This window comes from Gracilinanus agilis, chromosome 5, assembly GCF_016433145.1.
Source record: "Gracilinanus agilis isolate LMUSP501 chromosome 5, AgileGrace, whole genome shotgun sequence".
NCBI lineage: Eukaryota > Metazoa > Chordata > Mammalia > Didelphimorphia > Didelphidae > Gracilinanus > Gracilinanus agilis.
The window spans coordinates 116154579-116180940 of NC_058134.1; the positions used below are offsets into that span (position 1 = coordinate 116154579).

General features: G+C 39.7%; 1 protein-coding gene across 1 annotated transcript; it reads left to right on the forward strand.

Annotated features, from left to right (window-relative positions):
- The first annotated feature begins 241 nt into the window (after positions 1-241).
- WDR91 (WD repeat domain 91) lies at positions 242-26362 on the forward strand. Its single transcript, XM_044678114.1, has 15 exons — positions 242-379; positions 1970-2149; positions 2722-2929; positions 5800-5882; positions 7636-7766; positions 8215-8380; positions 10424-10582; positions 11873-12066; positions 13168-13318; positions 15362-15456; positions 19287-19455; positions 23065-23173; positions 24058-24170; positions 25146-25343; positions 26198-26362. The coding sequence occupies exons 1-15, from the start codon at positions 257-259 to the stop codon at positions 26360-26362; spliced, it is 2244 nt and encodes a 747-aa protein (XP_044534049.1). The 5' UTR covers positions 242-256.

Below are 26362 nucleotides of genomic sequence, written 5' to 3' on the forward strand. Positions count from 1 at the left end.
AGATGGGGCGGGGCCAGAAGCCGGAGGGGGCGTGTCACAGTCGCGTCCCCAGAGAGACTTGCCAGCCTCTGACTTCATCGGAAGGGGGCGTGTCCCGTCACGGCTGCGCGCTGGCGTCACACGCAGCCCCACGGCCCGGCCCTCGCCCCCTCCGCCCCGGCGCGTGCCGGCTGCAGCCGCGGCTCCTCCCTCTCCTGTCCGTCTTGCGGGCCTCCCTCCCGCCTTCGCGTTCCCGCTCCGGCCTCGGGCTCCGGCGATGGCGGAGGCCGTGGAGCGCACGGATGAGCTCGTCCGCGAGTACCTGCTCTTCCGCGGGTTCACGCACACGCTGCGGCAGCTGGACGCGGAGATCAAGGCGGACAAGGAGAAGGGGTTCCGGGTGAGGAGGCCGCGGCGGGCTCCGGGACCCCCAGGGAGGCGGGGGCGGGGGCCGCCGGTGGACTTCTCCTAGCTGCCGGTGTATGGACCAGCGACGGCCGAGCTTCTATGTGTGAACCGAGAAGCTCTGACTCTCAGACTTATGAAGTTTGGTTTCTGCCGCGGCAGCACTCGGGGGGGTTCGGCTGCCTTCCTAGAATGGCAGCATCTCGGGAAAGTGGTTCCTCTTGTCCCTGGTCCCTCGGCCTGTAGGCATTTATTAAGTGTCTGCTGTGTGCCCGGGCCCTGAGGAGGGAGGGGAGCCGCTGAAGGCTAATCCTGGTTGCCTTGGTTCCCTGAGTAGTCAGTGGGGTGACATTCCAAAAAGCAGAATCATAAATGCTGTCTTCACTGTGCAACACCAATCGATGGGTGTTTATTAAGCACCTGCGGTATGCGAGGCATTGGTCTAGGTGCCGTGGACACCCCGATCCCTGGCGTTTACCTGCTTGCTAGCCCCACCCTGGAGATCTCCAATTTATCCTGTGTAGATCTTGTTTGTACATGGCTGCGTGGGGGGCTGGGGTTGTCCTCAGCGACCCCCCTGGGTCCTTTCCAGCCCTCAACCTGTGATGCTGTGACCTGTTTTCTCGTTTGTAGACTCAACAAGCACTTACTGTAGGCCAAGTTCTGGGCCAAATGCTGGGGAGGATACAGAAATTGGCAAAAAAACTGCCCCTGCCGTTGAGGGCTGGAAAGAACCCTGGAGGTCGCTGAGACCACTGACATTCTCATTATACAGATGAGGAAACTGAGACTCAGAGGCATCACCCTACTAGCAACTTTGAACCCAAGTCTTTTTGCTATGGGTTCAGCATCCTATCCACTCCACCAGGCTACCTCTCACAAGAGGAAAGGAGGTAGAGAACACCAACAATCAGGGGGTTCAGTAAAGACTTGATTGGAATTAACACATGAACTGAGCCATGTGAATAAAGATAGAAATTCTAAGGACATTGTTTTGGACTCAGGCTACAAACAACCTGTGCAATGGCCTGAAATGGAATGCTCAGTTGAGGGAACAGCGAACAGGCCAGCTTGACTAGAATGCAGAGTAAATAAAGGAAGTAATGTGAAGTGAGTTTAAAAAAGTAGGCCACACGGAAAGAGTTAGTTCCCTTCTTCTTAAAGATGCACCCAGAGGACTTAGGATAGAATTTTACATCTGGAAAGGACATTAATAATTATTATCATAGTTTGCTCCCATTGCCTTACAGATAGTTCAGCAAATTACCCAAGTTTCCACTGCAAGACTTTGGTGGAACCTGAACTAGAATTAAGGTCCTCTCATTTTTCATTCATTGTTTATCTCATGATGTCTCACTATGGGGTTAAACCAAATATCTAAAGTGAATTAAATTTTTAAAAAATTAAGTTATTCCATTTTTAAGAGTGGCCAAAGCTTTTATAAGTTAGTGTTAACTTTTAGGGTGAAAGATTCAGGAAGTTTCTTTTGATAATGAGAAAGCTTCACAACAGAAAAAAAGCTGAATTAATTGAAGAACTGTTTCCTGCTATCCTTGTCCATCTCCTTCTCTATCTCTCTTCTCAGGTGGACAAGATTGTGGATCAGTTGCAACAATTAATGCAAGTTTATGACCTGGCAGCACTTCGGGATTATTGGAGCTACCTTGAGCGTCGTCTCTTCAGCAGATTGGAAGATGTCTATCGACCTACTGTCAACAAGCTCAAGACCAGCTTGTTCCGTTTTTATCTCATCTATACAATTCAGGTGCTTTAGACATTAGGGGCTTTGCCTTTAAAAAAAGTATGATTTATCTTTTATAAAGAAGAAACATCCTTATCAGAAAAATATTTTGATTGAACCATAAAAGAGGACCTTGAAAGTGGCTATGAGGCCATCAGTTTCCTTTCTTTTCCTTAGTGTTGGTGTAGCACCTTAACTTCTCTCTCTGGCACTTGTTTTTCTCTCCTCTTCAAGTTTCTAGGCTCTGTTTCCTACCACTTAATTGTAAAGATTTTTTCTTGGCCCAAGAAACAGATCCTTTTTTAAAAGGAAATTAGAAATATCTACTGATTGTCATCTTGCATTCATTGGGTTTCTTTAAGCCACACTTAAAAACAGTGATGTACCTGAACTCAGTGCCTTTGTGATATCTGGAGGAATGACTCTGGGGCCTTAGGGTAGCTAGTAATTTGAATTATTGGGGGAAGGAATGTGAAGGGAAGGCTTCAGAATTGCTCTTTGATATGGAGTATTTGCATTATATATGCATAGCATATACATATATCGAAGAATCTAATTACTTGACTCTTTTCTTCTCTCTTTTCTGTCATTGGTAGACGAACAGAAATGATAAAGCTCAGGAATTCTTTGTGAAACAGGCCACTGAACTCCAGAACCAAGCAGAGTGGAAGGACTGGTTCATCCTACCCTTTCTCCCATCTCCAGACACCAACCCTACCTTTGCCACCTACTTCTCCAGGCAGTGGGCTGACACTTTCATTGTTTCCCTCCACAACTTCTTGAGTGTCTTGTTTCACTGCATGCATATCCTTTCACCTGTTTGGGAGTGGACAATGGAGAGGACTTTTTGGCATGATCATTCCTGTGGGCTCTCACTGAGTCACTCTGGACAATTTATTTTCAAAGTGCTTTATCATTGTAATATATAAAGTGTTATAGGAAGTACATTGCATCATCTTTGAGAGGTAGCGTAGTGTAATGGAGAGAGGGTTGTACTTGGGAATCAGGGGGACCTGGCTTCAGTTCCCACCTCTGCCTTTTGCTAGCTGTGTAAACAAGTCACTAGATCTCTTGGAGAGATAGACAATAGACAAGTTCTCATTGTGACAAAACCATAGGTTGCTTGAAGAACTGAAGTTCTGCTTTTCTGTCTCTTATTTCTTAAAACTTGTCAGGGAGGAGGTTGCAAAAAGGATTAGGTTACCTGGAGCAGATTTTTCTTTTGTTAGTCTTGGAAAACAAAGTAGCTAAATAGAGAAAAAACCTATTGCCTGGCAGTACTTGCCACTACTGAGACACTTCCAGCTCTTAGGAACATCATTTACTTCCTACATGATAACCTAGAAGTCTAGAATAGAACAAGAATGAAGATTTTTTCCCCTGTTGGTTAATCTCAGTTTTTACTGTCATTCTGGCAATAAATGGAACTCTTTTTTACAGAGGTCTTTGGGAAGGAGACAGAAGCTACAAGAATGTGATAAAGTGATTTTGTTTTTTTTTGTTTATATCTAGATGGCCATTTAGTTACTGGTTGATCATTTTGTCATTTAAGGTGGTTGCCTGAGATCCATAAAGCCTATGGTCTTCGTTATCCATTCTTCTCTTGCCTTGGAATATTAGAGAGAAAAGTGGAGGCTTTCTTTTGAATTTGGGACACCTTGTGAAGTACTGATCGGTTCCCTGTTGGCAAGTCCCGCCCTTGGGTGCTGTCTCTGCTTTTGGGAGGAACCATTTTCCTGTGGGGTTGTGAAAGGCTTCTCCATTGATTCCACTCTTATCTCTCCAGTGTTCTTTCATTTGTTCCTGCCTATTTTTCTTCAAGAGATCTTAGAGAGGAGGTATTAGTTACTTGGGCCAGAAGCAGCCTTAGTGTGAACATTTACTTGCTCAAAAGAATGCTTCCATGCTTTTGTCAGACTATTTTGGTATTAGATAATAGCAAACTGGCAGTTTATTATTTTACTTTATTTTTTAAACCCTTACCTTCCATCTTAGAATCAATACCATGTATTGGTTCCAAGGCAGAAGAGTGGTAAGGGCTAGGCAATGGGGGTTAAGTGACTTGCTAGGAAGATACTAGGAAGTATCTGAGGTCAGATTTGAACCCAGGACCTCCTGTCTCTAGGCCTGGCTCTGAATCCACTTAGCCACCTAGCTGCCCCCAGAAATTGGTAGTTTAAAGACAGGAAGCAGTTTTGAATTAAAATATGGCTTTGGGAAAGGCTTCGTTCATCAAATAAATAAATGTTCATTAGTTCATAGATCTAGAGTTGGGAGTGACCTGAGAGGCCTTCTAGACTAACCTCTTCACTTAACAGGTGAGGAAACTTAAGGTCCAGGGTTGTTAAGTGACTTGTCCAAAGTCACACAGTTAAGTACTTGAGGTAGGATTTGAACTCATATCTTTTTGACTCTCTGTCTATCACTTTAACCACTTCATCAAGTTACCTTAATGTTTCATAAATGTTTTAAAAAAACCAAATGCTATCTCTTCTCAATGCTTTCTTTTATCCTTCATACCTCAATAAGACCTCTCACAACAGAGAGATATAATCAAGCAAAATAAATTAGCAGGTTGGCTGTGTCTGATTATGTATGCTTTATTCCACACCTGTAAACTACCACCTTTCCCTGAGAGGAAGGAAGCATGCTTCACCAGTAGTTTCCTGACATCATTGCATTTGAGAGTTTGACAGCCTGTATTTTTATTTGCTCGTTGTCTTTCAATGTTGTTTTCCTTTACATTATTGCCATCTAGTTTGTTGTTCTGCTTTTGCCTGTTTAAGGTTTATCTTAACTGAAGCTGTTAGGTCTCAGGATATTAGTAAAGATCCTTTCTTTATCCCGCACCAAAAACGTGATATGAGTAGATATCTGGAAAGTTGTACAAGTTCAAGAATGTCTTGTCATTACATTGTTGTAAAACCTTCCCTGCTAAGGAAGGTTATCCCTCTTTAGCTTGGAAAGCGGGAAGTAAATGGATGATCCTTTTCCCCCATCTGATAGATTTTCACATTTCTCAGCAGGCCAATTGGCCACATGCCTGCTGAGTCACAAGCCTCCAAGAACTCATCTAGTCAACTGCCTATTGTTAGCTGGCTAAGGCCTAGCTTTGGTGTATTTAGTTACTACTTAAAAAAATGCTAACCTGGGCCTGCAAATTTGTTTTTAAAAAATGATCACTATTAAAAAAATTAAAATGTATATTATTTGATAGAAATCTTAAATTTGGCTTTTTAATGTCCGTATTTGCTGTCCAACCAAACTTTTACACTCTCTTAGGAAGGGTTCAGAAGGAAATGAGGCCAGATGTAAAGTACTAATATTAATAATAACTGATATTTATATGACATGCTACAGTTTATAAGTTGCTTTGCATTCATTATTTCATTTGATCTATATCTGGTGAGTTGTAGGTAGTTATAAATATAATCCCCATTTTGCAGATGAAGAAACTGAGGCTCAGAGAGGGAAGTAATTTCTTTAAGGTTATGCAGCTACATAGAAGCAGAACTGGTATTCAGACCTAGGATTTCTAGCTCTACACTGTAGTCCAGTTTGTTAAATATTAAAAAAAAAATAGCTGCTGTCTCATTTACTGTGATATGCTGTAAGGATGGAGGAATGGTTGGTAAATATTTTTGCAGGCAGGCTTATTCTTTAACTTGATGCACCAGTGCCAGTAATCCTGAACTTTGAGGCCGAGTGTCAGAGAACTTCTCAGGTACAAGAAGAAAACGAAGCTCTGCGTCAGAAGGTTTGTTCTGTTTTGTTCTACCCAGTCTCACTCATTTGAGAACACTTCCTTCTGCTTTCTGGGCATGAGATACAGCAACAGGGGCCATGAGGAGGGAGGAAGGGGGGTGGGGTGAGGGGTGGTATCATGGTCTGTTGTCATGGAAACTGACCACATCAGCAGCTGGCAGAGTCTAAGGCCACTTCAGTATTTTTTTTTTCTGGGCATCATAAATTTGGATTGTTGTCAGCTAAGGAAATAGCTTTCAATTTCTTCAGCTCAATCAAATAATCAGAATGTCCCATATATGTTTGAGGCACAGAATAAGCAGATATCTGCAAGTTAGATATTAGGGAAAAGACTAGTAATGACAAATTATTTAACCCTGAGGCCTTAAAAATGTTTAGGGCTTTTGGGAGGCAGGAATTTTGTAGGTGAAGTAACTTTAAAAAACCTTAAAAAACACTTTAGTTTCCTAACTTAAAAATTTTTTCCAGCAGAATGGTCTTTAACAAGTCTCCTCCAATTTCAGGGCTGGTTTTTCAGGACAAAAAAATACTGAGGAATGGGGTGGGCCTATTCAGTGCCCTAGAGAGTAGATTGAGAAAATGGAGGAAAAGTTAGTGGGCGATCATCATTCTTGGCACTTGTGTTATGGAACAGATAGAGGCCAGTCTTTTTGTACATTGTACATTAAAGAAACAGAAGGAAGAATGTTTTTAGGAGAGAATGAGCAAGGCTGTATTAAGGAAGAGGAGGACGTCTTGATATATAAGCTTTGTTCTTTGGTGATATGTGTACCTAACACTGCTTCATTTAGGCCTTAAAAAATGAAATTTCACCTATGGGGTTGATGAACCAAAAAGGAACTAGTTCTGATGTTTGGCAATAGAGTATCCTGAGACTTCTTCAGGACTCCATTAGGTCATTGCTCTGGCTATTCCCTTCCCTCTTGTAGGGAAGGGAATGTAGATCACACATCCTCCTAGGAGCCTTTTTGGTCTTAGCTAAATTTTTGAATCCTGTTTAGCTTGTGAGGACTCATGTTTGCTCTGTTGGCATTGCTTTTGAGGATCATTTCATGCCAGTGATCACAAGAGCTGATGTTTCTGTAGCACTCAGTTGTCTCCTTTTATTCTGTGAGGTGGGTGCTCACTTTATAGCTAAGGAAGCCAAAGCTCAGAAAAGTGAGATAACCTTTTAGGGTTACAGAATTAGGAGGTCTCCAGGTTAGGATCTGAACCCATGACTTACTGATGTCCATTCTAGTACTCTAACCACTCTACCATCCTGCCTTTAATGAACTAGAATGAAGGCCTCTTCCAAATACCTAAGGCTGAAGTGTCAGACCAGTGATATTTGTAGGGTCTTTTTGAACATTTCTCATGGTTGGCTTCCTCCTTCCAGTTATAGTTTTTTCTCCAGTGGGAATATATTTGCTATCCATTTATCCTTCCTGTAGTTACAATTTTGGGATCTTGTGTTTTCTGTTTGTGACCAAAAGAGGAATGTTAGGTTTTACAAATAGTAAAAGGTCTGGTTTTTGAATATGGAGAAGAATTCTTTTTATACCACAGCATGGCACCAGATGGGTTCACTCATTGACAGGATAGTAGTTGTATTGATGTGGCAGACTTGTTTTTTTCAGCTCTCATTTAGAGCAGATGTTGTGAGATGTTGAACTGGTTATATATTTGATAAAACCAGAAAGCATCATAGCCCTGAGGGCAGATCAGGTGAGAATCTCTTCTAACTCAGTCCCATCCCTATGTAGCTTTTTGCATTGCAAGCAGAAATCCATCGGATGAAGAAAGAAGAGCAGCAGCTTGAGGAGGAAGAGGCAGCGGTTCAGCACAAACTCCCTCATTATGTGTCCAGCATGGACCGCCTGGGAGACTCCGAACTGTGAGTGTTAGTGGCATTTTGGTAGTTATCCCTTTTGTGCGGAGTTTCCCCCATGCATTATCTTATTCATCCTTCTGCTGAGGGAACTCTCCCAGAATGTGTTGGGACATGCACTGTCTTTCTTTCAGAGTTACAAGTTCTTAGTACTGCTCTCTAATGTGGGGAGGCAGCCTGCATGTGGGTGTGAGAAGGTTTAGATGAGAAAAGAGAAGATGGACCCTTGAGCGATTTTGAGAAATAGCCAGCCAAGACAGAGCTTTCTTGATGAAACTTAGTTTCCTACCACTGAACTCTGTAAGAAAGGTGAAGAAGCTATGTCCTTCTTCCAGATAAGGAGCAACTATATTACTACTAAGAAATTGCCCCAAGAAACTAATAGCTCTGTGGTCCTGCTATGTGCCTTCCTCCTTCAGCTCTCTTAACAGTGTTGGGCTTCTCTTTGCGCTAGTGTCATGGTGTGCAGCCAGAGGAGTGCTTCACTCTCCCATTCCCCCAAGATGAGCTTCTTCTCTGCCCTGTTGCCCCAGAGTAAGAAGAGTCCTTCCAGGATGTCATCAGCTCCAGGTCCCCCTCAGGCACAGTCTTCTGGGAAGAAAGAGTTAGCTAACAATCAGGTGAGTGTCTAATTTCTGCCTCCTACACACTGGTTCCCAAATACATCTCTGACATTTGATGGTATTTCAGAGATACCTGGTTACTTTTTTATATTTACGTTTAGCTTCATGTTCTACATTAGAGCCGAGGTTATTTTACCTTAAGTTTGTGTCTTTTCTTTTTTTCTTCTTATGTTTTCCTTGATATTAGCATTGTAGGATTGGGATAAGTAATAAGGATTTGACTGGAGTAGAGGAGCCAAGGGGATGAGAAGGGAAGGTGTCCTATTGTCCTCCCATCCCAAGCCTGACAGTGAAATCAGAGCCGTGTCATTGACTGTTGTGTGGCATTCTTCTTAAGTTTTGGCTGACTCTTGAGATTCACTGCTGCCTCTCAAGCTGGTTGAGATCAGTTGTAACCGTCTGACACACAATATAGTCTTTGAAGATTTCCTTTCCCTTTCTAATACTGTAGTGAGCAGTCTACAGTGCCTGTGACTGAAGAATGAATTTGAAAATCTGTGAAAATGTAGACATGTAAAATCAAAGGCAACTGGGAAATAAATATTTCTTAATAGTAGGCCCTAGAACCAGAGAGAGTGTTCCTCCTTTAAACCAGAAGTTTTTGCCGATTCTGCTCAGGATTTTCACCTTTTCAATTCCTTAGAAAGCTTGCTTCTAATGCCCACTACCATCAATAATTATATATGGCATAAATAGGGAATAATTAACAGAGAGAATGACACTAGAATTAAGAGGGGTTGGGGAAGGCTTCCTGGAGAAAGTGGGATTTTAGTGGAGACTAAAAGGAAACTAGGAAGGTCAGTAGTTATAGCAGAGAATCAGAGAACTTTCCAGGCATGGGGTAGCAGACAGAGAGAATACTTGGAACTGAGAGCTGTAAGGTAATTTATATAATTTATAGTCATATGTGTATATATATATGTATAAATATATACATATATATGCATATATGATTTAAGGTAATTTATATAATTTATGGGGGTTTATCACATGTGGAGTTTGAAGAGTTTCATGATTTCTGATTCCTGATTCATCTTTGTCTAGTTGCTTCCATTGATCTATTTCTCTTTTAATCAATACTAAATAGTTTTGATGACTGCTATTTTACCATTTGCAATAGTAGCTCTTTTCTTCCAAAGTCGCAACTTTTTGGGTGAATAATTAAAAATACCACTTTGTTCCTATTCCCTTTAGTTTCTTATTTGTTATTTAGAGCTGGGAAGGACATTAAAAATCTTTTAACCACCTTATTTTACAAAGGAATAACCTCAGGTCCAGAAAGATTAAATAATTTGGTTTGGTAACATAAGCTTTAAATCTAGATCCTTAGATACACTCCCTTCCTCACACCATTGCTTTTTCCAATTTACCATGCTATTTTTGTATCTTTAGAGAAATATTTTTAATTTCTTCTGATTCTGTTGCCATATAAATAGAACAAATGAGTAGCAATTAGTGAATTTGAGTGTTTGCAGATTCTTCATCTTAGAAATCTCATTTAGTTCCAGTTTGCCATAGCAGAATCTTTTCCTTTTAAATCTTAAACTGACTAAAGTCCTTTAAGTTTCCAGAAGTTTCCTTTAAGAATTCTAGATATCACATAATCATTTTAAATGCCACAGTTTTCACTAACATCATTCTACACAGGCATATATACTTTGCAAAGACCATGGAATATGCTGTAATACTCCATGGGGTCTGTTTACTATCTTAACGGCTTCTTAGTAAACTAAGGTCATTATTCTCAATTTATAGATCTTGAAAAGTAGTGCTATACCTTTCATCATATGTAATTACCAATTAGAAATATAAAGGGAAGCTTGGAAAGCCAGAGTTCCTGATTTACTTGTGTAGCCATTGAGTTTCTGCTTGGCTGAGATAGTGAAATTTAAACTATGAAAAAAATAGAAAGGAATATTAAGTGAAAGACACCAATATGGCATTGATGACACCATGTTGTAACTCTTCTTTCTTTTCTCCCTGCCCGCTTTGGCCTAGGCATAAACCAAAATTGAATTTCTATTGTTTTGATAATTCTAGATGCTTAAAGGAAAGGAAGTCACATCAGGAGTCAAGGATGGAAAGAACATTTTTAGTGGATTATCAACTGGAGAGCCCATCTTGACACATCATCGACAGAAACGCCTACAGGATCACGGCAAGGAAAGAAAAGAGCTTTTATCCAAATCAACTTTTCAGGTATGGCCCGCTACTCCATAAGAGTCCGCATCTGTTCTGCTGTATATTTCCTTATCAAGGTTATTCCAGCTAATTGGCAAAGATATTTATTTTCGTTGCAGTTCAGATTTTATTTGTTAAATCTATTATAATTTCTTAATCATGTAGAAATATTGGATATGTTTTTTACTTCATTTTCTTTGTGGATTGTTTTTGCTTAATTAAATTAAACTAAATTTTCTTAACAATTCATTGGAGAGCATTTTTGTGTCCGCCTCCCCCCTTTTTTTTTTGTTTTGGTTCTTTTCCATGATAGCATGTTATAGATTTGCTATGATTGGTAGCTAGCATATGTAATATTTCTGTAAAAGTCCATTTGTCCAGAACTTAGGGAAGAGTGCTATACTGTCCCTATGCTTACCTGGGTTATAGGAACTCTAGTAGCTCTACATATTATGTATATGCTCTGCTTTTACCAGCAGTAAAAACTTTTAGATTTTCGATGTCTATGAAAAAGCACAAGGACAGAGATCCAAATAGATGGTTGAGGAGACAATTAAGGGCAAATGGTATTCTGGTGCACTTCATGCTATAATGATATATCATAGTTGGGTGAGGAAGAATAATTGATATGGGGAAGTGGACCCGTGTCTCCAGCTGTGAAGAGGTTTGTTCAGAATAACCCATCTTCTTCAGGAAAGAATGGCCCAGGCCTGAAGGAGGCAGGGAGGGCCTTAGAAGCCAAACCTTAAATTCAGTCCTACCTGGGGTTTCTTTAAAGACTCACTTCCTACAGCTGGTTATTCTTTAGGTGCCATCATCACTGTTTCTTCACCTCTGTTAGGGTAGCTCTGAAAAGAGCGTTTGGTTTTCCAGGGGAGACCAGAGGTTTATCACAGCTAGACTGACTAGCCCAGTGATGGGCAAACTACAGCCCGTGAACCAGATGCGGCCCCCTGAAATGTTCCATCAGGCCACCCAACATTATTCCTAATCTGATGAATACAAGGAATACCATTATTCCTAATCTGATGAATACAAGGAATAGGGTACAATACGATGAAACTTCAAAAGAGTTGCCTTAGAAACAGACTGACAGATGAGCATCTCCTTTCCTTTGGTCCCCTCTTTAAAAAGTTTGCCCATCCCTGCTCTAGACCATAGAGTTCATGAAGTGGAATAATGTGTGATATGGCTGGGAAGGCGGGTAGGGGTCAAGGTGCAGAGAGTTATATTTATAGATGCCAAGTCAAGGAGTTGACAGCTAGACTGTAGCTCTCCTATTTTACTCATTTCATTTGCTTGAGGCAGTGTTCAGAGAAGAAAACAGAAGTCAGTGGCCCAGAGGCAGAGCCTTTCCCAGAGCTCCATATTGAACAAGCAGACCTGATTCCCAGAGCTTCTGGAGCTGGCATGGAAGGGGCTGGCTTCCGACCTGAGCAGCCTTTCATTGTTCTGAGCCAGGAGGAGTATGGAGAACATCACTCTTCCATCATGCATTGCAGGTGAGTAATGGGTAGGAATACCTTAGGGTTGGCAAGGATTGAAAACCAGCTCATTGTCCACATTGTCTTTACTTCTTTAGCTTGAATTTTCAGTCTGGCACCTTCAGGGTGGCTAGTAAAAGATGCTGCCTAGCATTGTAAGGAAGGAAAATGAGATATGACAGTGAGAATGGAAAATTTTGGGGGAAGTTGTGCTATTATCCCCAAGATTTTAGTAAAAATAAACATCTAATAATTCAGAAATCTTCAGGCCCCATCCTGCAAATAGATGGAGTTGAACTGATGGTCTTTTAAGGCCCTTTCCAGTTTCTTGATTCTGATTTTAATTAGTTACTCTACTTCTAATATAAACTCATAGAAATCCAGGGTGAGAAGGAACAGTAGTCATCATCTAGTCCATTCTTCTCCCAAAGTATGAATCTCAGCTGCAGTAGCACACAAATGTCACCTATCCTCTATTTGAAGACCTTTTACAGAAGATATTTATTTACTTCTTCTGAAGGCAATCTCTTCCATTTTTGATAACTCTAATTGAGAGGTAGTGTTGTTTCCTTACATTGAGCTGAATTTGCTGTTCTTAAAACTCCTACCAATTGGCCCTATTTCTGCTGACTAGAACCAAGCAGAACAAATAGAATCTCATTTTTTCTGCATGGCATTATGTGGCTATTCCCTAGCTCCTGTTTTAGGATAGAAGGATCCTAAGAAATGATCCTTCATTGCCTTCTGAAGAATATGGAATTGATGGTGAACACTGAAGAGGCTGGGATTTGGTAGAACAATGCTTCACTCTTTGGTTGTGAATAAGAGTTCACGGAGAATCTGGGAAGAATGATTAGTCAAGACTTGTTTTCTTAAAGTAGATTAGGAATTTCCTTGTGTTTAGAAATTCTTATATTCTTAGAATTTAGGTTCTTAGGGTTCTATTCTTAAATTTAGATAATTTAAGAGATTATATTATTCATTAGACTAGATATTTTTTAATTTAATCTTCCAGTATTACTCCTAGCAAAAATAGAAAATAGTCTATTTTGTCAAGGAGAATTGTAAGATCAAAGAAGGAAGACACTGACAATAAGATGTATTCTTTTTCTCCTTTAGAGTGGATTGCTCTGGGAGGAGGGTTGCTAGCTTAGATGTGGATGGAGTCATCAAGGTCTGGTCATTCAATCCCATCATGCAAACCAAAGCTTCTTCTATATCCAAGTCACCACTTCTTTCTTTAGAGTGGGCTACCAAGCGAGACAGGCTGGTGAGTAACCTTATACTTGAGTTGCCATTTTTGGTGTCTTTGTATATAGATAGGGCTCTAAAAGTTCACCTCCCTCATATCTGCTAACCTCCTAACCATGTAGCTCTAAGTATGCTTGCACCTCTAGGGATGAGGAATAGTCAAATCACATCTTTTTCCCCTAAGGGAGATTTAAGAACCATGAGTCTAGAATTTTCCTGGCCACCATCATGTTCCTGTTACATGTCTGAATGGCAGTATGGATGTGACACTGAGGCCTGTGTGGCTAAAACTTGTAATTGGAACGTGGTAGAGTTTTAAGGACAGTCCTCATGGTGGCAAGTGCCCTGACCCTTTTCACTGGAGAGGCTGAGGCCAGCGGAGAGTTTGATTGTGGGAGTTCTGTGTCACAGTGAAGTTCAAGCACAATGGTGTCTACACAAAATCCAGTACCAGAACAGGGAGCTCTTCAGAGTAGGATTCCCCAAACTGCCTTTGGGAGGGGATCAAGCTGATCCAGGTCAGAAACAGAGCAGGCCAGCCCTCTGTGCCCCAAAACAAAAACCCAGCCTTCCCATATAATACTTTTGGTGTCCATTGTATGAATCTTACTTTCTCCTTTTCTGTGCTAGCCCTATTTATTCTTTGCTCCATCAGTTCTTCAGAAATAGGCCTTTTAGGCAGGCCCCTTTTGATTATTGATTATTAATGTGTTGCATTAAGTCCCATTTATCGTTCCTGTGATTATAGTTGTCTATCAGATTGACATAGGTACCCTCTTTATGTTGAAATTTGTGCTCATGAGATGGGATTTCCTAAACAGTGAATGTGCAGTTAGTTGTCCATTTTTTCCTTTTTCATAGGGTCATAAGACATAGCCAAAAATATTCATTGAAAATTTAACAAGGCAGGTTGTAAATTATAGGAAATAATCTTCATCCTTTAACCTTTGTTTCCTTTAAATCTCAAAATTTAGCTCTATGTTGTTTAAAAAAGACTATCAGGGGAGAGCCCTAAGCTATCAACTTGTTTTGTAAATATTTTTCCATCTTGTGTTTTCTATCTAAATTGTACTCTTCTTAAGGTATGGGACTATGCCTTTTATTACTTTACTATTTCTTCTAGGATATTGTATTAAGAGTCTTCTTAGATTATGGAAATTTAGGGAAATGACTTCTGAAACCTGAACTTAGGGGATCTTTGATCCCTTAATGGTACCAGAATCAGTAGACTGAGAAAGCAGCTTAGGGGAGAATTAGCTCAGTCATGGGCAGCTAGGTGGAGCAGTGGATAGAGTGCTGGGCCTGGAGTCAGGAAGACTCAAAAAGCCCCAGACGTTTACTAGCTGTGTGACCCTGGGAAAGTCACTTAATCCTGTTTGCCTCAGTTTCCTTATCTGTAAAACGAGCTGGAAAAGGAAATGGCAAACCACTCCAGTATCTTTTCCAAGAAAACTCCAAATGGGGTCATGTAGAGTCAGACACGACTGGAAAAAACGGAAAAAACAACAAAAGCCCAACCATCTGGACACTTAAATAAAAGAGCTGAAGCATTCATAGGTATTGAGTCATCCTCTAAACCCAGAAGATAAATGGGTGGATATAAAGGCTAGAGGCAGCTAGAGGGCTCAGTGAATAGTCTTAGGCTTGGAATCAGGAAGACTTGTGTTCAGATTTGGTCTCAGAGATTTTCCTAGCTGTGTGAGCTTGGGCAAGTCATTTATCTTCTGTTTCCCTTAATCCACTAGAGAAGAAAATGGCAAAATTCTCTAATATCTTTGCCAAAAAACCCCCATGATATAGCATGATATGGTCCATGGGGTCATAGAATTGGGAACCATAGGACAATAGCTCTTCCATACAAGTACTCTCTACCTTTGTGTCTTCTGGTTCCTTTCTGGGTTTTAGATTTCACTTGTCTGAAATGTCAAGCTAGTATAGAAGTCACCTTGGAGCCTTGGTTGACCTCAGGTCCATACAGCACCTGGGAAAGGCCACCACCCGCTCAGCAAATGGTATTAACTTTGTTCTTTTTCTCTTTCCTCTTCTGCCTGTGCCTGGCCAGCTTCTCCTGGGCAGCGGAGCAGGGACTGTGCGTCTTTACGACACCGAAGCCAAAAAGAATCTCTGTGAAATAAGTATTGATGATGACATGCCCAGGTGAGCATGTGATTAGACAAGATGCTACTTTAAAAAAACAAAACAACCTTCCCTTAGTGTCAGTTCTAGGACAGAAGAGCAGCCAGGGCCAGGTAATTGGGGTTTAGTGACTTACCCAGGGTCGCCTAGCTAGGAAGTGTCCACGGCCAGATTACTTAATTATGACTGCATTCATATTGTCTGTGTGTGTGCGGGGTTTCCTTTATGCTGCATATATTGTTGTTGCTATGTATTGTTTTCTTGACTTGACTATGTATTCCACTCGACTTCAGTCTGCCTCAGTCTGTGTGAGTCTTTTCCAGGTCTTCCCATGCAATCCAGTCCAATTCTGGATGACTTTAGTTGTTAGGAAGTTTTTCCTTAAGGTAACCAAAATCTCCATCTAGTATTTTGTACCATGCTAAAACCAACCCAGGCACTACATGAACATAATTATGAAACACTTTTTATACAGATAGAGACAGGTCTAAATAATTGGAGAAATATTAATCATTCATGGATAGGCAGAGCCAATATAATTAAAATGACAATCCTACCTAAACTAATCTATTTATTCAATGCCATCCCAATCAAATTACAAAAAATTATCTTCTTGAATAAGATAAAATAATAAAATTCATTTTTGAAGAACAAAAGATCAAGAATAGCAAAAGAATGAATAAAAAAATGTAAAGGAAGGATATCTAGCAGTTAAACTGTATTATTAAGCGGTAAGCATCAAAACTATCTGGTACTGGCCAAGAAATAGACATGTATATCAGTGGACAGAACAGACATATAACAAATAGCAGTACAAGATGAAAAGTAATCTTGTAGTAAAAGATTAAAGGAATCTTGTATTTGGCAAAAAATATAGTTCCCCAGGCTGTTGGGATAAGAAATCATTATTTTTTATCAATGGCTAGGACAACAGGAAAGTAGTTTGGCAGAAACTAGGTAGAGACCAATATCTTCATTCACTAAGATAAGATAATCTCTAGACATAAAAGGAGATACAAGCAAATTAGAAGAAAAGGGAACAGATTACCTCTCAGATTTATGGATAGGAGAAGAGTTTATAAGTAACAAGATGGAAAGCATGGTGAGATGTAAAATGGATAATTTGGGGTACATTAAATTGAAAAGTTTTTATACAAACAAATGTTGCCAAGATTAGAAGGAAAGCAGAAAATTGGGGAAAATTTTTCATAGATAGTCTCTTGAATAGAAGTCTCCTATCTAAAATATATATAGAACTTTGTGAAATTTGTGGGAATAAGTGCCATCTCCCAGTTAACAAATGGTTAAAAGATATGAACAGACTAGTTTTCAGATGATATAGATAGATACATGAAAAACTGCTCTAAATCACTACCAATTAGGGAGTGGATATGAAGTATCACCTCACACTCATCAGATTGGCTAAAATGACAAATATTGGAGGGCATATGGATAAGCAGGGACACTAATACACTATTAGTAGGACTATGAACTGGCTCAGTCATTTTGGAGAGCAATTTGGAATTAGGCCTGGAGAGCTATAAAATTGTGTATATCCTTAGTCCCAGCAATACCTTGTTAAGTCTATTTCTCAAGGAGATGGGAGTAAAGGAAAAGAACCTGTATTTCCAAAGTATGCGTAGTAGCCCTTTTTGAGATAACAAAGAACTAGAAATTGAGGGGATATCTATCATTCGGGGAATGGCGAAACAAATTGTGGCATGTGATTGTGATGGAATATTACTGTGTTGTAAGAAATGATGAGCAGATTAATTTTTTTAAAAACTTGTAAAGAACTACATGAAATAATGAAGAGTGAAATGAGTAGAACCAAGAGAATTGAATAGGACAATTATATACTGCTACAGATTTAATATTTGAAGAGTGACTTCTGAGTGTTCACTTCCAGAGAATGACTTAGAAGTGGAAACACAAAAGGCATAATCTATATATTTTATCAGATGATGCTTTCTGCGGTGTGGGGAGAGGAGGAAGGAGCTGAATCTTGAAAAAAATTTTTTTTAATTTAAAATATTTTTTAAAAAGTGAAAAAAGGTTATTTTGGAATGATTGGGTCTTCATAAATCCACTCTGGATTAGTTATCACTACCGTTTCTTAAAAGTCTTAAAAACTTTTATAGAAATTTAATAATAATCAAGTCACTTAAATATGCATATAAAATAGGGATGAAAATCTTATGTAAAACCTTACATTTAATCAAATATAGTCAAATGAATTAATAGCTAACAAACAGTAAATGAATTTGCTCTATGGCCTTTTACATGTCTATTTGAGATTTTGTCACTATGGGCTTCCTTTCTTTAAAGAAAAAATAGTTTTAGTCAAGGTATCTGCAATTCAGTCTCTGCTCATTTTGTATTGCATCACTATATCAATCTTTCCATAGTTCCTCATAAGTTTTTTTAATATTACTATAATATTCCATCTCCTGTAACGTTTTCAGCCATTTACTCAAATGTTACTTGCAAAAAGTACTTCTAATTGTCTTGTATTACAAATGATCCAACTTAAAAAAATTTTTTTTAAACCCTTACCTTCCATCTTGGAGTCAATACTGTGTATTGGCTCCAAGGCAGGAGAGTGATAAGGGCTAGGCAATGGGGGGTCAAGTGACTTGCCCAGGGTCACACAGCTGGGAAGTGTCTGAGGCCAGATTTGAACTAGGACCTCCCGTCTCTAGGCCTGGTTCTCAATCCACTGAGCGACCCAGCTGGCCCCTAATTTTTTTTTTTTAGGTAGTTCCCTTTTTACCATTTTATGGATTTTTTAGGAGCAAGTTCTAGTAGTTGAATTGCTGGGTCGAAAGATATTTTTTGTGACTTTGTGACTCAGATCCTTTTGAATATTACCACATTTCTCTCTATAACTCGACTCTTTTTATAGCCAACCTTTTAATAATCTGGCCTGTAGCTTACAGATTCCTTATTTCTTTTTGTCTTTGAAAATCGGGACATTTTGTGTCTCTCCAGGCCTATCCTCCTTACCCATTTGCCAAAACAAAGATCACAAGCAGTGATTTAGCAATTATTTTGGCAAATTGTTTCAGGATCCCAAGATTAGGTCATATTGACCAGGTGACTTGAACTTCTGCAGGGTAGTTAGCTGCTCTCTTACTATCTTGGGTTTTAATTCTGTGACCAAATATTTTTGTTCTACTTTTCTCAATTGGAAGAATAGGAGTGGCATTCTTCCTACATTCTTTCCATTGTTCATCATCATCCTATCCATGACAAGCAGGGCTCTTATCGTCATTGACCTTCCTCTTGCCACTGAAATAGCTTTTCGAAAAGGCACTTTTTATTGTCACAGGCCTCAGCTCATATTGGTTTTTAGCCTTTCTGATGCTATTCTGTTAGGACCTTGCAACTCTTTTATTTCTCAAATATCTGCCCTTGTTTAAATACCCTTTAAAAATGTAAGTATCAATGAACTCCTTCCTCAGCCAAATTGATCTTCTTTCTAGATTCCTCTCCTTTTTTCCTTGTCAGTCTCATTTGTGACTCTATGCCCAGAATTAATTTTTGAGTCTCTCACCTCTCTCAAGCTGATTTCCCTTTTAGAGTTTCTGTCCATGGAATCCTGTCAGTCTCTGAACTCTTTGAGATCTATGCTCTAGGGAACAAATCAAAATATGCTTGGTATTCTCTTCCTCATTTCACACTAAGGTGGCATGATCTTTGCCACCATACATCCTGTTATTTCTATTTCCCTAAATAATTTTCTTCTTACTAATCCTGGTCGGATTTAGAAGTGCCCTGAATTACTTTCTCTAACTCTTGATAGATCTTTTGTGAGTGAGGCATCTAACTAAGCTGCTTGTCCATTGTAGGATCCTGTCGCTTGCCTGCAGCCCTAGTGGGACCTCCTTCGTCTGCTCAGCCGCAGCCCCTAGCCTTGTTTCACAGGTGGACTACACAGCACTAGACAGCAGCATCAAAGGCCTGAACCAGGTTCCTGGCAAACTCTTGCTGTGGGACACTAAAACCATGAAGCAGCAGGTAAGTGCATGGCCCTCTCCCTGGGTGTGTGACGGCTGCTCATGGCAGCCTTTCAGTGAATTCTCCTGCTGTGGCAGAACCTCTGCTGGAGAATTAAGGCAATTAGCAGGCTGCCCTATTTAGGTGTGAGTTCTCATATTCCTAAACAGAAACAAATAGCTGCTCTTATATTGATTTAGTATTTGTTAATGTTCTTAAGCTGTGAAAGAATTTTGTGGGGTGAGAATGTGAATCTATTAAAATATATCTTGAGGTCAGACTTGCACTAACTTTATTCACTTAGAAACCAGCCACAAATCTGGAAGTACAAACAAACTATTGAATGTAGAATTGTGGGTAAGACAAAATGGATGTAATTAACAAATCTCAGGTTCCTGAAAAAATTTGCCAATATGATTGCTAAATCAAGCATTCCTTTACTTAATGGTTCCTGAAGACTTCCTTGTATGATGACAGCCCACTACAATAACTGATATTCATAATGGTAACTGAATCACCAAGAGAAGTTTAAATGAAGTCCAGTGTAATCTACTTAAGAATGCAAAAAAGGGCCTGATTCATTTGAGGAAGCTGTCTCTCTAGACTTTTGGAGCTTAAAGGGGATAAAGCTTGGAGATTTAGAAAACTTATTTATTTGGCACATTCCATTTTCTTGACTTCACTAGATAATGAGATATTAATATAATTAAGCAATCTCTATCTTTTAAAATAAATTGTTTTCCAAGTATTCATTTGTAAACCAGTTAGGAATTTTAGAAATGTTTTCTCAAAGAAATAACATTTTAAACAGGTTAGCTTCACTGGCTATCCCACAAAGACCTTATAATTGAAATATGTACAATGAAATTTGCAATGGAAAATAGTAGAAAATTATATTCTTGCAGATATAAAATGTTTCAGATGCCTTGAAGATTAAATGGCCTTTGTGAGTTGGTCTGGGAACTTATAGCTATTTATAATGTTGTTCCTTTTAGAAAATGTGCTTTGTGTCATGGTAAGGAGAAAATATAGGTGTTCTAGTAATATACTGTCTCTCTGCTCTGGCAAGAATACCACAAATTGTGGTTATTAGTATAGATGAGATACATTCAGGAGTTGTAAAGTGCTTGTACTGAGATATGCTGTAAGTAGCATATGAATTTTTCTACTGTAAGCCTTTTTTAGGAATCTAATTTTATCTTAAGTTAGTATCTTAGTTCTGAGTATCTTGTCTCTGATATTTATCCAGGGTCGCACGGCTGGTAAGCCAAAAAAGTAAGATTACTTTCTTTCCCTTTATTTCATAAGAGGACTCACTACTATAGTCAGACCTAAATTATATACCATTCAGAAAAGGGAAAAATGAATTAGTGATATATAATTTCCTTCTTTGGAATCTTTAAAACATAGTAGAATATAAGCTCTGTAATGGATGTAGGGTCTTTAATCATAATTTATCATTGTATTCCCATTTTCTAGAACATAGTAGATAACTTAAAAAACTATTCAGAGTGTTGTGAACCCCCTCATCCATCCCTGCCTCTTTGTTTCCTTGGCTTCTTTCCAGTCTCAGGCCCCACCTTCTGTAGGAGGTCTTCCCCTCTCTCTCCAGCTGTTAGTGCCTTCTTCCTTCAGATTACCCTTTAGACAGTTCGTATGTGCCTAATTGCTTATGTATTGCCTCACCCATTCTGATCTGAGCTGCTTAAGAACATTTCTTTATATGTCTGTGCTTAGCACAGGGGAACATGGGTACTCACAGAGTGTGGGCTTGGCTTAATACATGCTAGTTGTCTGCCTCTGACACATACTGGCTGTATGACCTTTGCTAAATCATTTAACTTCTTGGGGCCCTCATCAGCCTTGGAAGACTAAATTGCAAGAATTGTTAATTTGCTTTGATAGAGGGAGTTTCTCATACCAGGGAAATCAGAGGTTCAGAAAAAAAATTAATTAGATGCAGGAGCCATCAAAGTTCATGACGTTCACACAGCCTGCATGAGCTCTGACAAACCAGCAAAGTAGGTGTCAGGAGGATGAGATTCTCACTCAATTTCCCCTATGTGACTCTTTTCACACTAGCATTCCCTCTTACTGAAACAATTGCAATTAGTATTCTTATTCAGCCACAGGGAAACACAGAAAAACAATACAGGTTCATAGTAAGAACAACCACAGTCACAGACTACTCACTATCCCAAACAAAACAAACACTACCCCTAAAAAAACCTCCATAATACAGAAACTTCCCCTAGAATCATCCCTGCAATAAACCAGGAGTTAGTGAGTTAATGCAAGTTTCTAAATTCCCCAGCAAGAATGTACCTGGCCTGGGTTTGCTCCCATTGACCAAGGAAACAGTGAGTTACAGGAAAACAGAGGAATGACAAATTAGCACAGAATCACCCTTCCAGAACTGCATTCTTATCAACCCTGTAGCAGAAAGAACAACAAACTTACCTTTGAAAAATAGTGAAAAATGAAAGAATATAATTGGAGCAAAATTTGGACCAGACTGATATTATTGTATCTTATTTGATGTAATCAACTACTATTAACTATCTTCTTGATTAATGATAGGTCTGAATAGCATAAAGTAAGAATATGCATGATTTAATTAGTTAAAATATAATCAACCATTATGCTTAGCTATGAAATGATGTTCTTGTACCTTACGGATGGCTGAAAATAATAAAGTTCTAACTAAGCCATTCTGTAATGAATAATTCTTGACAAGCTTGCTTCTTTGTTTAATCACAGTAGGATAATTAGTAAATGCCAATCATATGATATTTTAAAAGTTAATATGTGATTTTTAATGTATGGAAAAATCAAAACCAGTAAGAGATCATAAAGAAAAAAAGGGTATAAAAATAAAAACCAGCAGATGGCACTAGAGAGAACAGCCTCTGTAATTTCATTTATACTCTGGCTCATTTTCATTTCATTTTGCCACACCATCCCACCTCCAGAGACCCTTCCCCCTTCCCCCCCCCAATGAAGAGGGGCCTCTTCACATACAGGGATGTTAGTACTTCAGTACCTGCCTCAGGTATTATATGAAAAGCATTTTGTGTTAGTCTTAAAGTTCAGTATGAGTTACTGTTAATAATAAGAATGAATCCAGAATGTTGGAAGCCTTTTTTAAGAGACATCATCATCGTTGTCATCATCACCATCATTTTTATTACTACTACTACCACCAAAGCATGACCAGCTCATTTTAGAAAGGACATAAAGTGATTTGGAGTCCGAGGACTTTGGTTTGGTTCCTGAATCTGCTCCTTACAGCCTCTAATATATGTTAGGCGAGCCACTTCCCCTCTGAGGACCACTGTTTGCTCAATGGTCAAATAAGGGGGTGGATTATACTTCCAAGTCCTTTTCCTACTCCAAGTCTAGGATTCTGTGTATTATCTGTTATGAATATGCTGTAATATGTCTGAGTCTCAGGGATGGCTTAGCCATCATGATAGAGAAGCCATTTGTAGTAGAACTCACAATCAGACTTTTTGGCTAGTGCTGTGATCCTTACTGCTGAGAGGCGGAGGACCAGGCCGCACGGCGCCTCACTCCAGAGCTTGTAGCCTGCACTTGGGAGAGCAAGCTACTGATAGCTCTTTCTTATAGCTCCAGTTCTCCTTGGATCCAGACCCCATTGCTATTAATTGTACTGCTTTCAACCACAACGGGAACTTGCTGGTCACAGGAGCAGCTGATGGTGCCATTCGGCTCTTCGGTGAGTACTTCTGTTCAAGGACATCCATTTCTTGATTGTCTCAGAGCAGTAATTTGGACTCTGAGTGCATGAGGATGGAAGCACCACCATGCCTAAATCTGTGCAGCTGAGTAAGATCCGGGGTGCTTTTGCACAGTAGTTCATCCACGTGACCAGTATTGGGGGAAAGTTGAGAGGTAGTGAGGGGTAGTGCTTCTGCCATTCCATTAGGACTTCTCCTGGATTGCTTTGGCTGGCAGCTGACCTGTGACCTAGTGAGGTATATATTCAGTCCTAAAGCTGAGAGTGGCACTCTTTCACCCACTTGTTCGTTCACGGTTCACCAGCTCTTATCCCCTCCTTGTAAATTTGTTCTTTATAGAAGGGAAGGCAGAATTGCAGAGTACACGGGGAAGAGAGGGCCCACTTTCATTGGTCATGTTTTTGGCAGTTTCTCAGTAGCCTTAGCCTCTTATGTTTGGGGGCCCTCACTTCCTCCTAGGTACTGGAGTTCCTCTGTTGCTTCCATTCAGGAAGGGCAGTAGAATATCATCAACTAATGGCAAAGTACTTGGTCTTTGAACTTGTAGGGAGAAGCTTTGAGTTTGAGTCTTGGCTCTGATGTTACTGTGACCTTCAGAATGAAGGGATTGTTGACCCCTGGAATTTCTTCCAGTTCTAAGATTCTGTGATCAAAAAGCAGACAGTCAGTAAGACTCCTAAGTGGGGACCTGATGGCAGCATTTTACACTTTGTACTGGAAAGAATATTCTCTGGAGTGAAAGATAATCTAGTTAACTTGAACTAAAGAGTTATAAAATAGAAACAGTTAGTTGTTATAAAAGTATAGCAGCTTGAGACCATTGAATATTAGGGGCAAACATTCTGTAACTTTTTTTTTTCAGATATGCAGCAGCATGAGTGTGCTATGAGTTGGAAAGCTCATAATGGGGAAGTCTATTCTGTGGAATTTAGCTACGATGAGAATACTGTGTATAGCATTGGAGAGGATGGGAAGGTATGTTGGATTTTGTGGTAGGAGGGTGGAGATTGAACCCCTTGGGTAAAACTGGCTTGTCCTGAGTTGTATTAGAGATGAGGAAATATGGCTCAGAATATTTTATTTAGTGTCAGGAATTTTCCTTCCTCACTGGCATGGATTCTCCTGGATTTCTAGGGGTTAGGACTTACTTCCTTTCTCTTTTGCTTCCCGCCTCTTCAGTAGGAAGTGACTCATATCATGGTAGGTGGCAGGGATGGGAGTGGATAGTAGGAATTGAGGTACTACAGGTTAGCTGAATAGCATGAGAATTTTGTGAAGGGATTCAAGTAATTCTTTTTCTATTATTGGTTTTCCTCTACTAGCCACCAAAGTCCTTGAAACAATTGGGTTTTTTTTTTTTACATCTTGCTTATCTAAGGGCCATGCATACCTAAGGACCAAGTTTTTAGGAAGGAGATGGGCTTATTGAATTGGGCTTCCATTAAGCTGAATTAACACCAGAGACACTTCCAGCAGGCTCTGATGATCTCTGTGCTTCTAATGCTAGATGCTCTATTTAAATAGCTTTAATATTTTTTAATTTAAATAACAATCATAAAATGATATTTTTTGTTTTTACATTATCTATATTTCCCACTATTTCCTCTTTCCCCAATTTCTTCCCTGAGAGACTTTATCTTTTAAGAAATTTTAAAAAAGGAGAAAGGAGGAAAATATCAGCAAAGCTGACTAGTGTTATTGAAAATATCTGATCTGTGCAGTGATGCACACCCACTTTCCCCTACCTCTCCAGAGAAGTCAAAGGAGGCGTTTTCTCACATCTTGTTTGTGGGACCCAGTATAGTTATTCTGCTTGGCACCATTCAGTTTTGATTGTTCTGTGGTTCTTTGTTACTATTGTCATAGTCATCATGTGGATTGTTTTTTTCTACTTCATTTTGTGGCTAGATATTAATCAGTAGCTTTCTCTTTGTACTTTTGTAAATCTAGTTTATTCAGTGGAACATACACAAGAGTGGCCAGAAAGTATCTGAATATTCCCTCCCCATGGATGCCACAGGCCCCTTTGTGTTGTCGGGTTACAGTGGATACAAGCAAGTCCAGATTCCACGGGGTCGTCTCTTTGCTTTTGATTCTGAGGGAAATTACATGCTGACTTGTTCTGCTACAGGGGGCATCATCTATAAGGTAAGTATAATTCCTGAATGTTTCTCTTGAAGGCCTCAGAGTAACTTCTGGCTCTAAATCATCTATTGCCATCCTGTGATGTTGTGGGTTCTTTATCTGGATTTTGCCTCATCTAGTATGTGTTTAATCTTCAGCCACCTGCCTTGGTGCCTGAGCTCTGTACTGACATCATTGTTTGGTATTTCTGGGCTTCTTCTTTGCATAGAGTCATTTTGCCCATGTCCTTGGATTTGGCTGGGATTGTACAGAAGAGTCATTGTGCTCCTGACAAGTGGAAACAGCACCATGTGGTGGAAGGAGCTTCCATCACTAACTAACCAGCGCTGCCTGACCTTGGGCAAAGGAATGTTAATAAGGAAAAATGAAAGTAATTGTGGAAAGTATGTTGGAAATAATTCTAGACAAATGATATATTTGGTTATTTTCATAAATCAACCTGATACAGGCTCATTAATAATATGGGACCTCCTGCTTATAAACACATACCGATCTTTTAGCAGGATAGAAATCTCCTGGTGATGCGACAAGTGCTAGAATTTCTTTCCTGAATATTACACAAGCATGATACATTTCATACTTTTATAAGAGTACATTTGAGCTATAAAAAATAATCCTCTATGGTTGGGGAAGGTGACAATATATATCTAATCCAGAAAACCAAACCAAAGCAGCACTCAGGAACCCAGGCATCCATATCCTCACTTAGGTTATGTGGGCATCCTTACAATCTACATAAGGGTTGTCCAATAAAATGAACTGTCTAACTTTTTTCTAAGGGTTTCTTCATTTCCAGTGGCCTAGCATTCCAGCATTCTCTTGCTTATCCATCTCTTCTTTTTTGTCTTTCTTTGCAGTTGGGCAATGATGAGAAAGTCCTGGAGAGCTGCCTGAGTCTGGGGGGTCACAGAGCCCCAGTGGTCACAGTAGACTGGTGCACAGCCATGGACTGTGGGACTTGCCTTACTGCATCCATGGATGGCAAGATCAAGCTGACAACCCTGCTGGCTCAGAAATTCTGA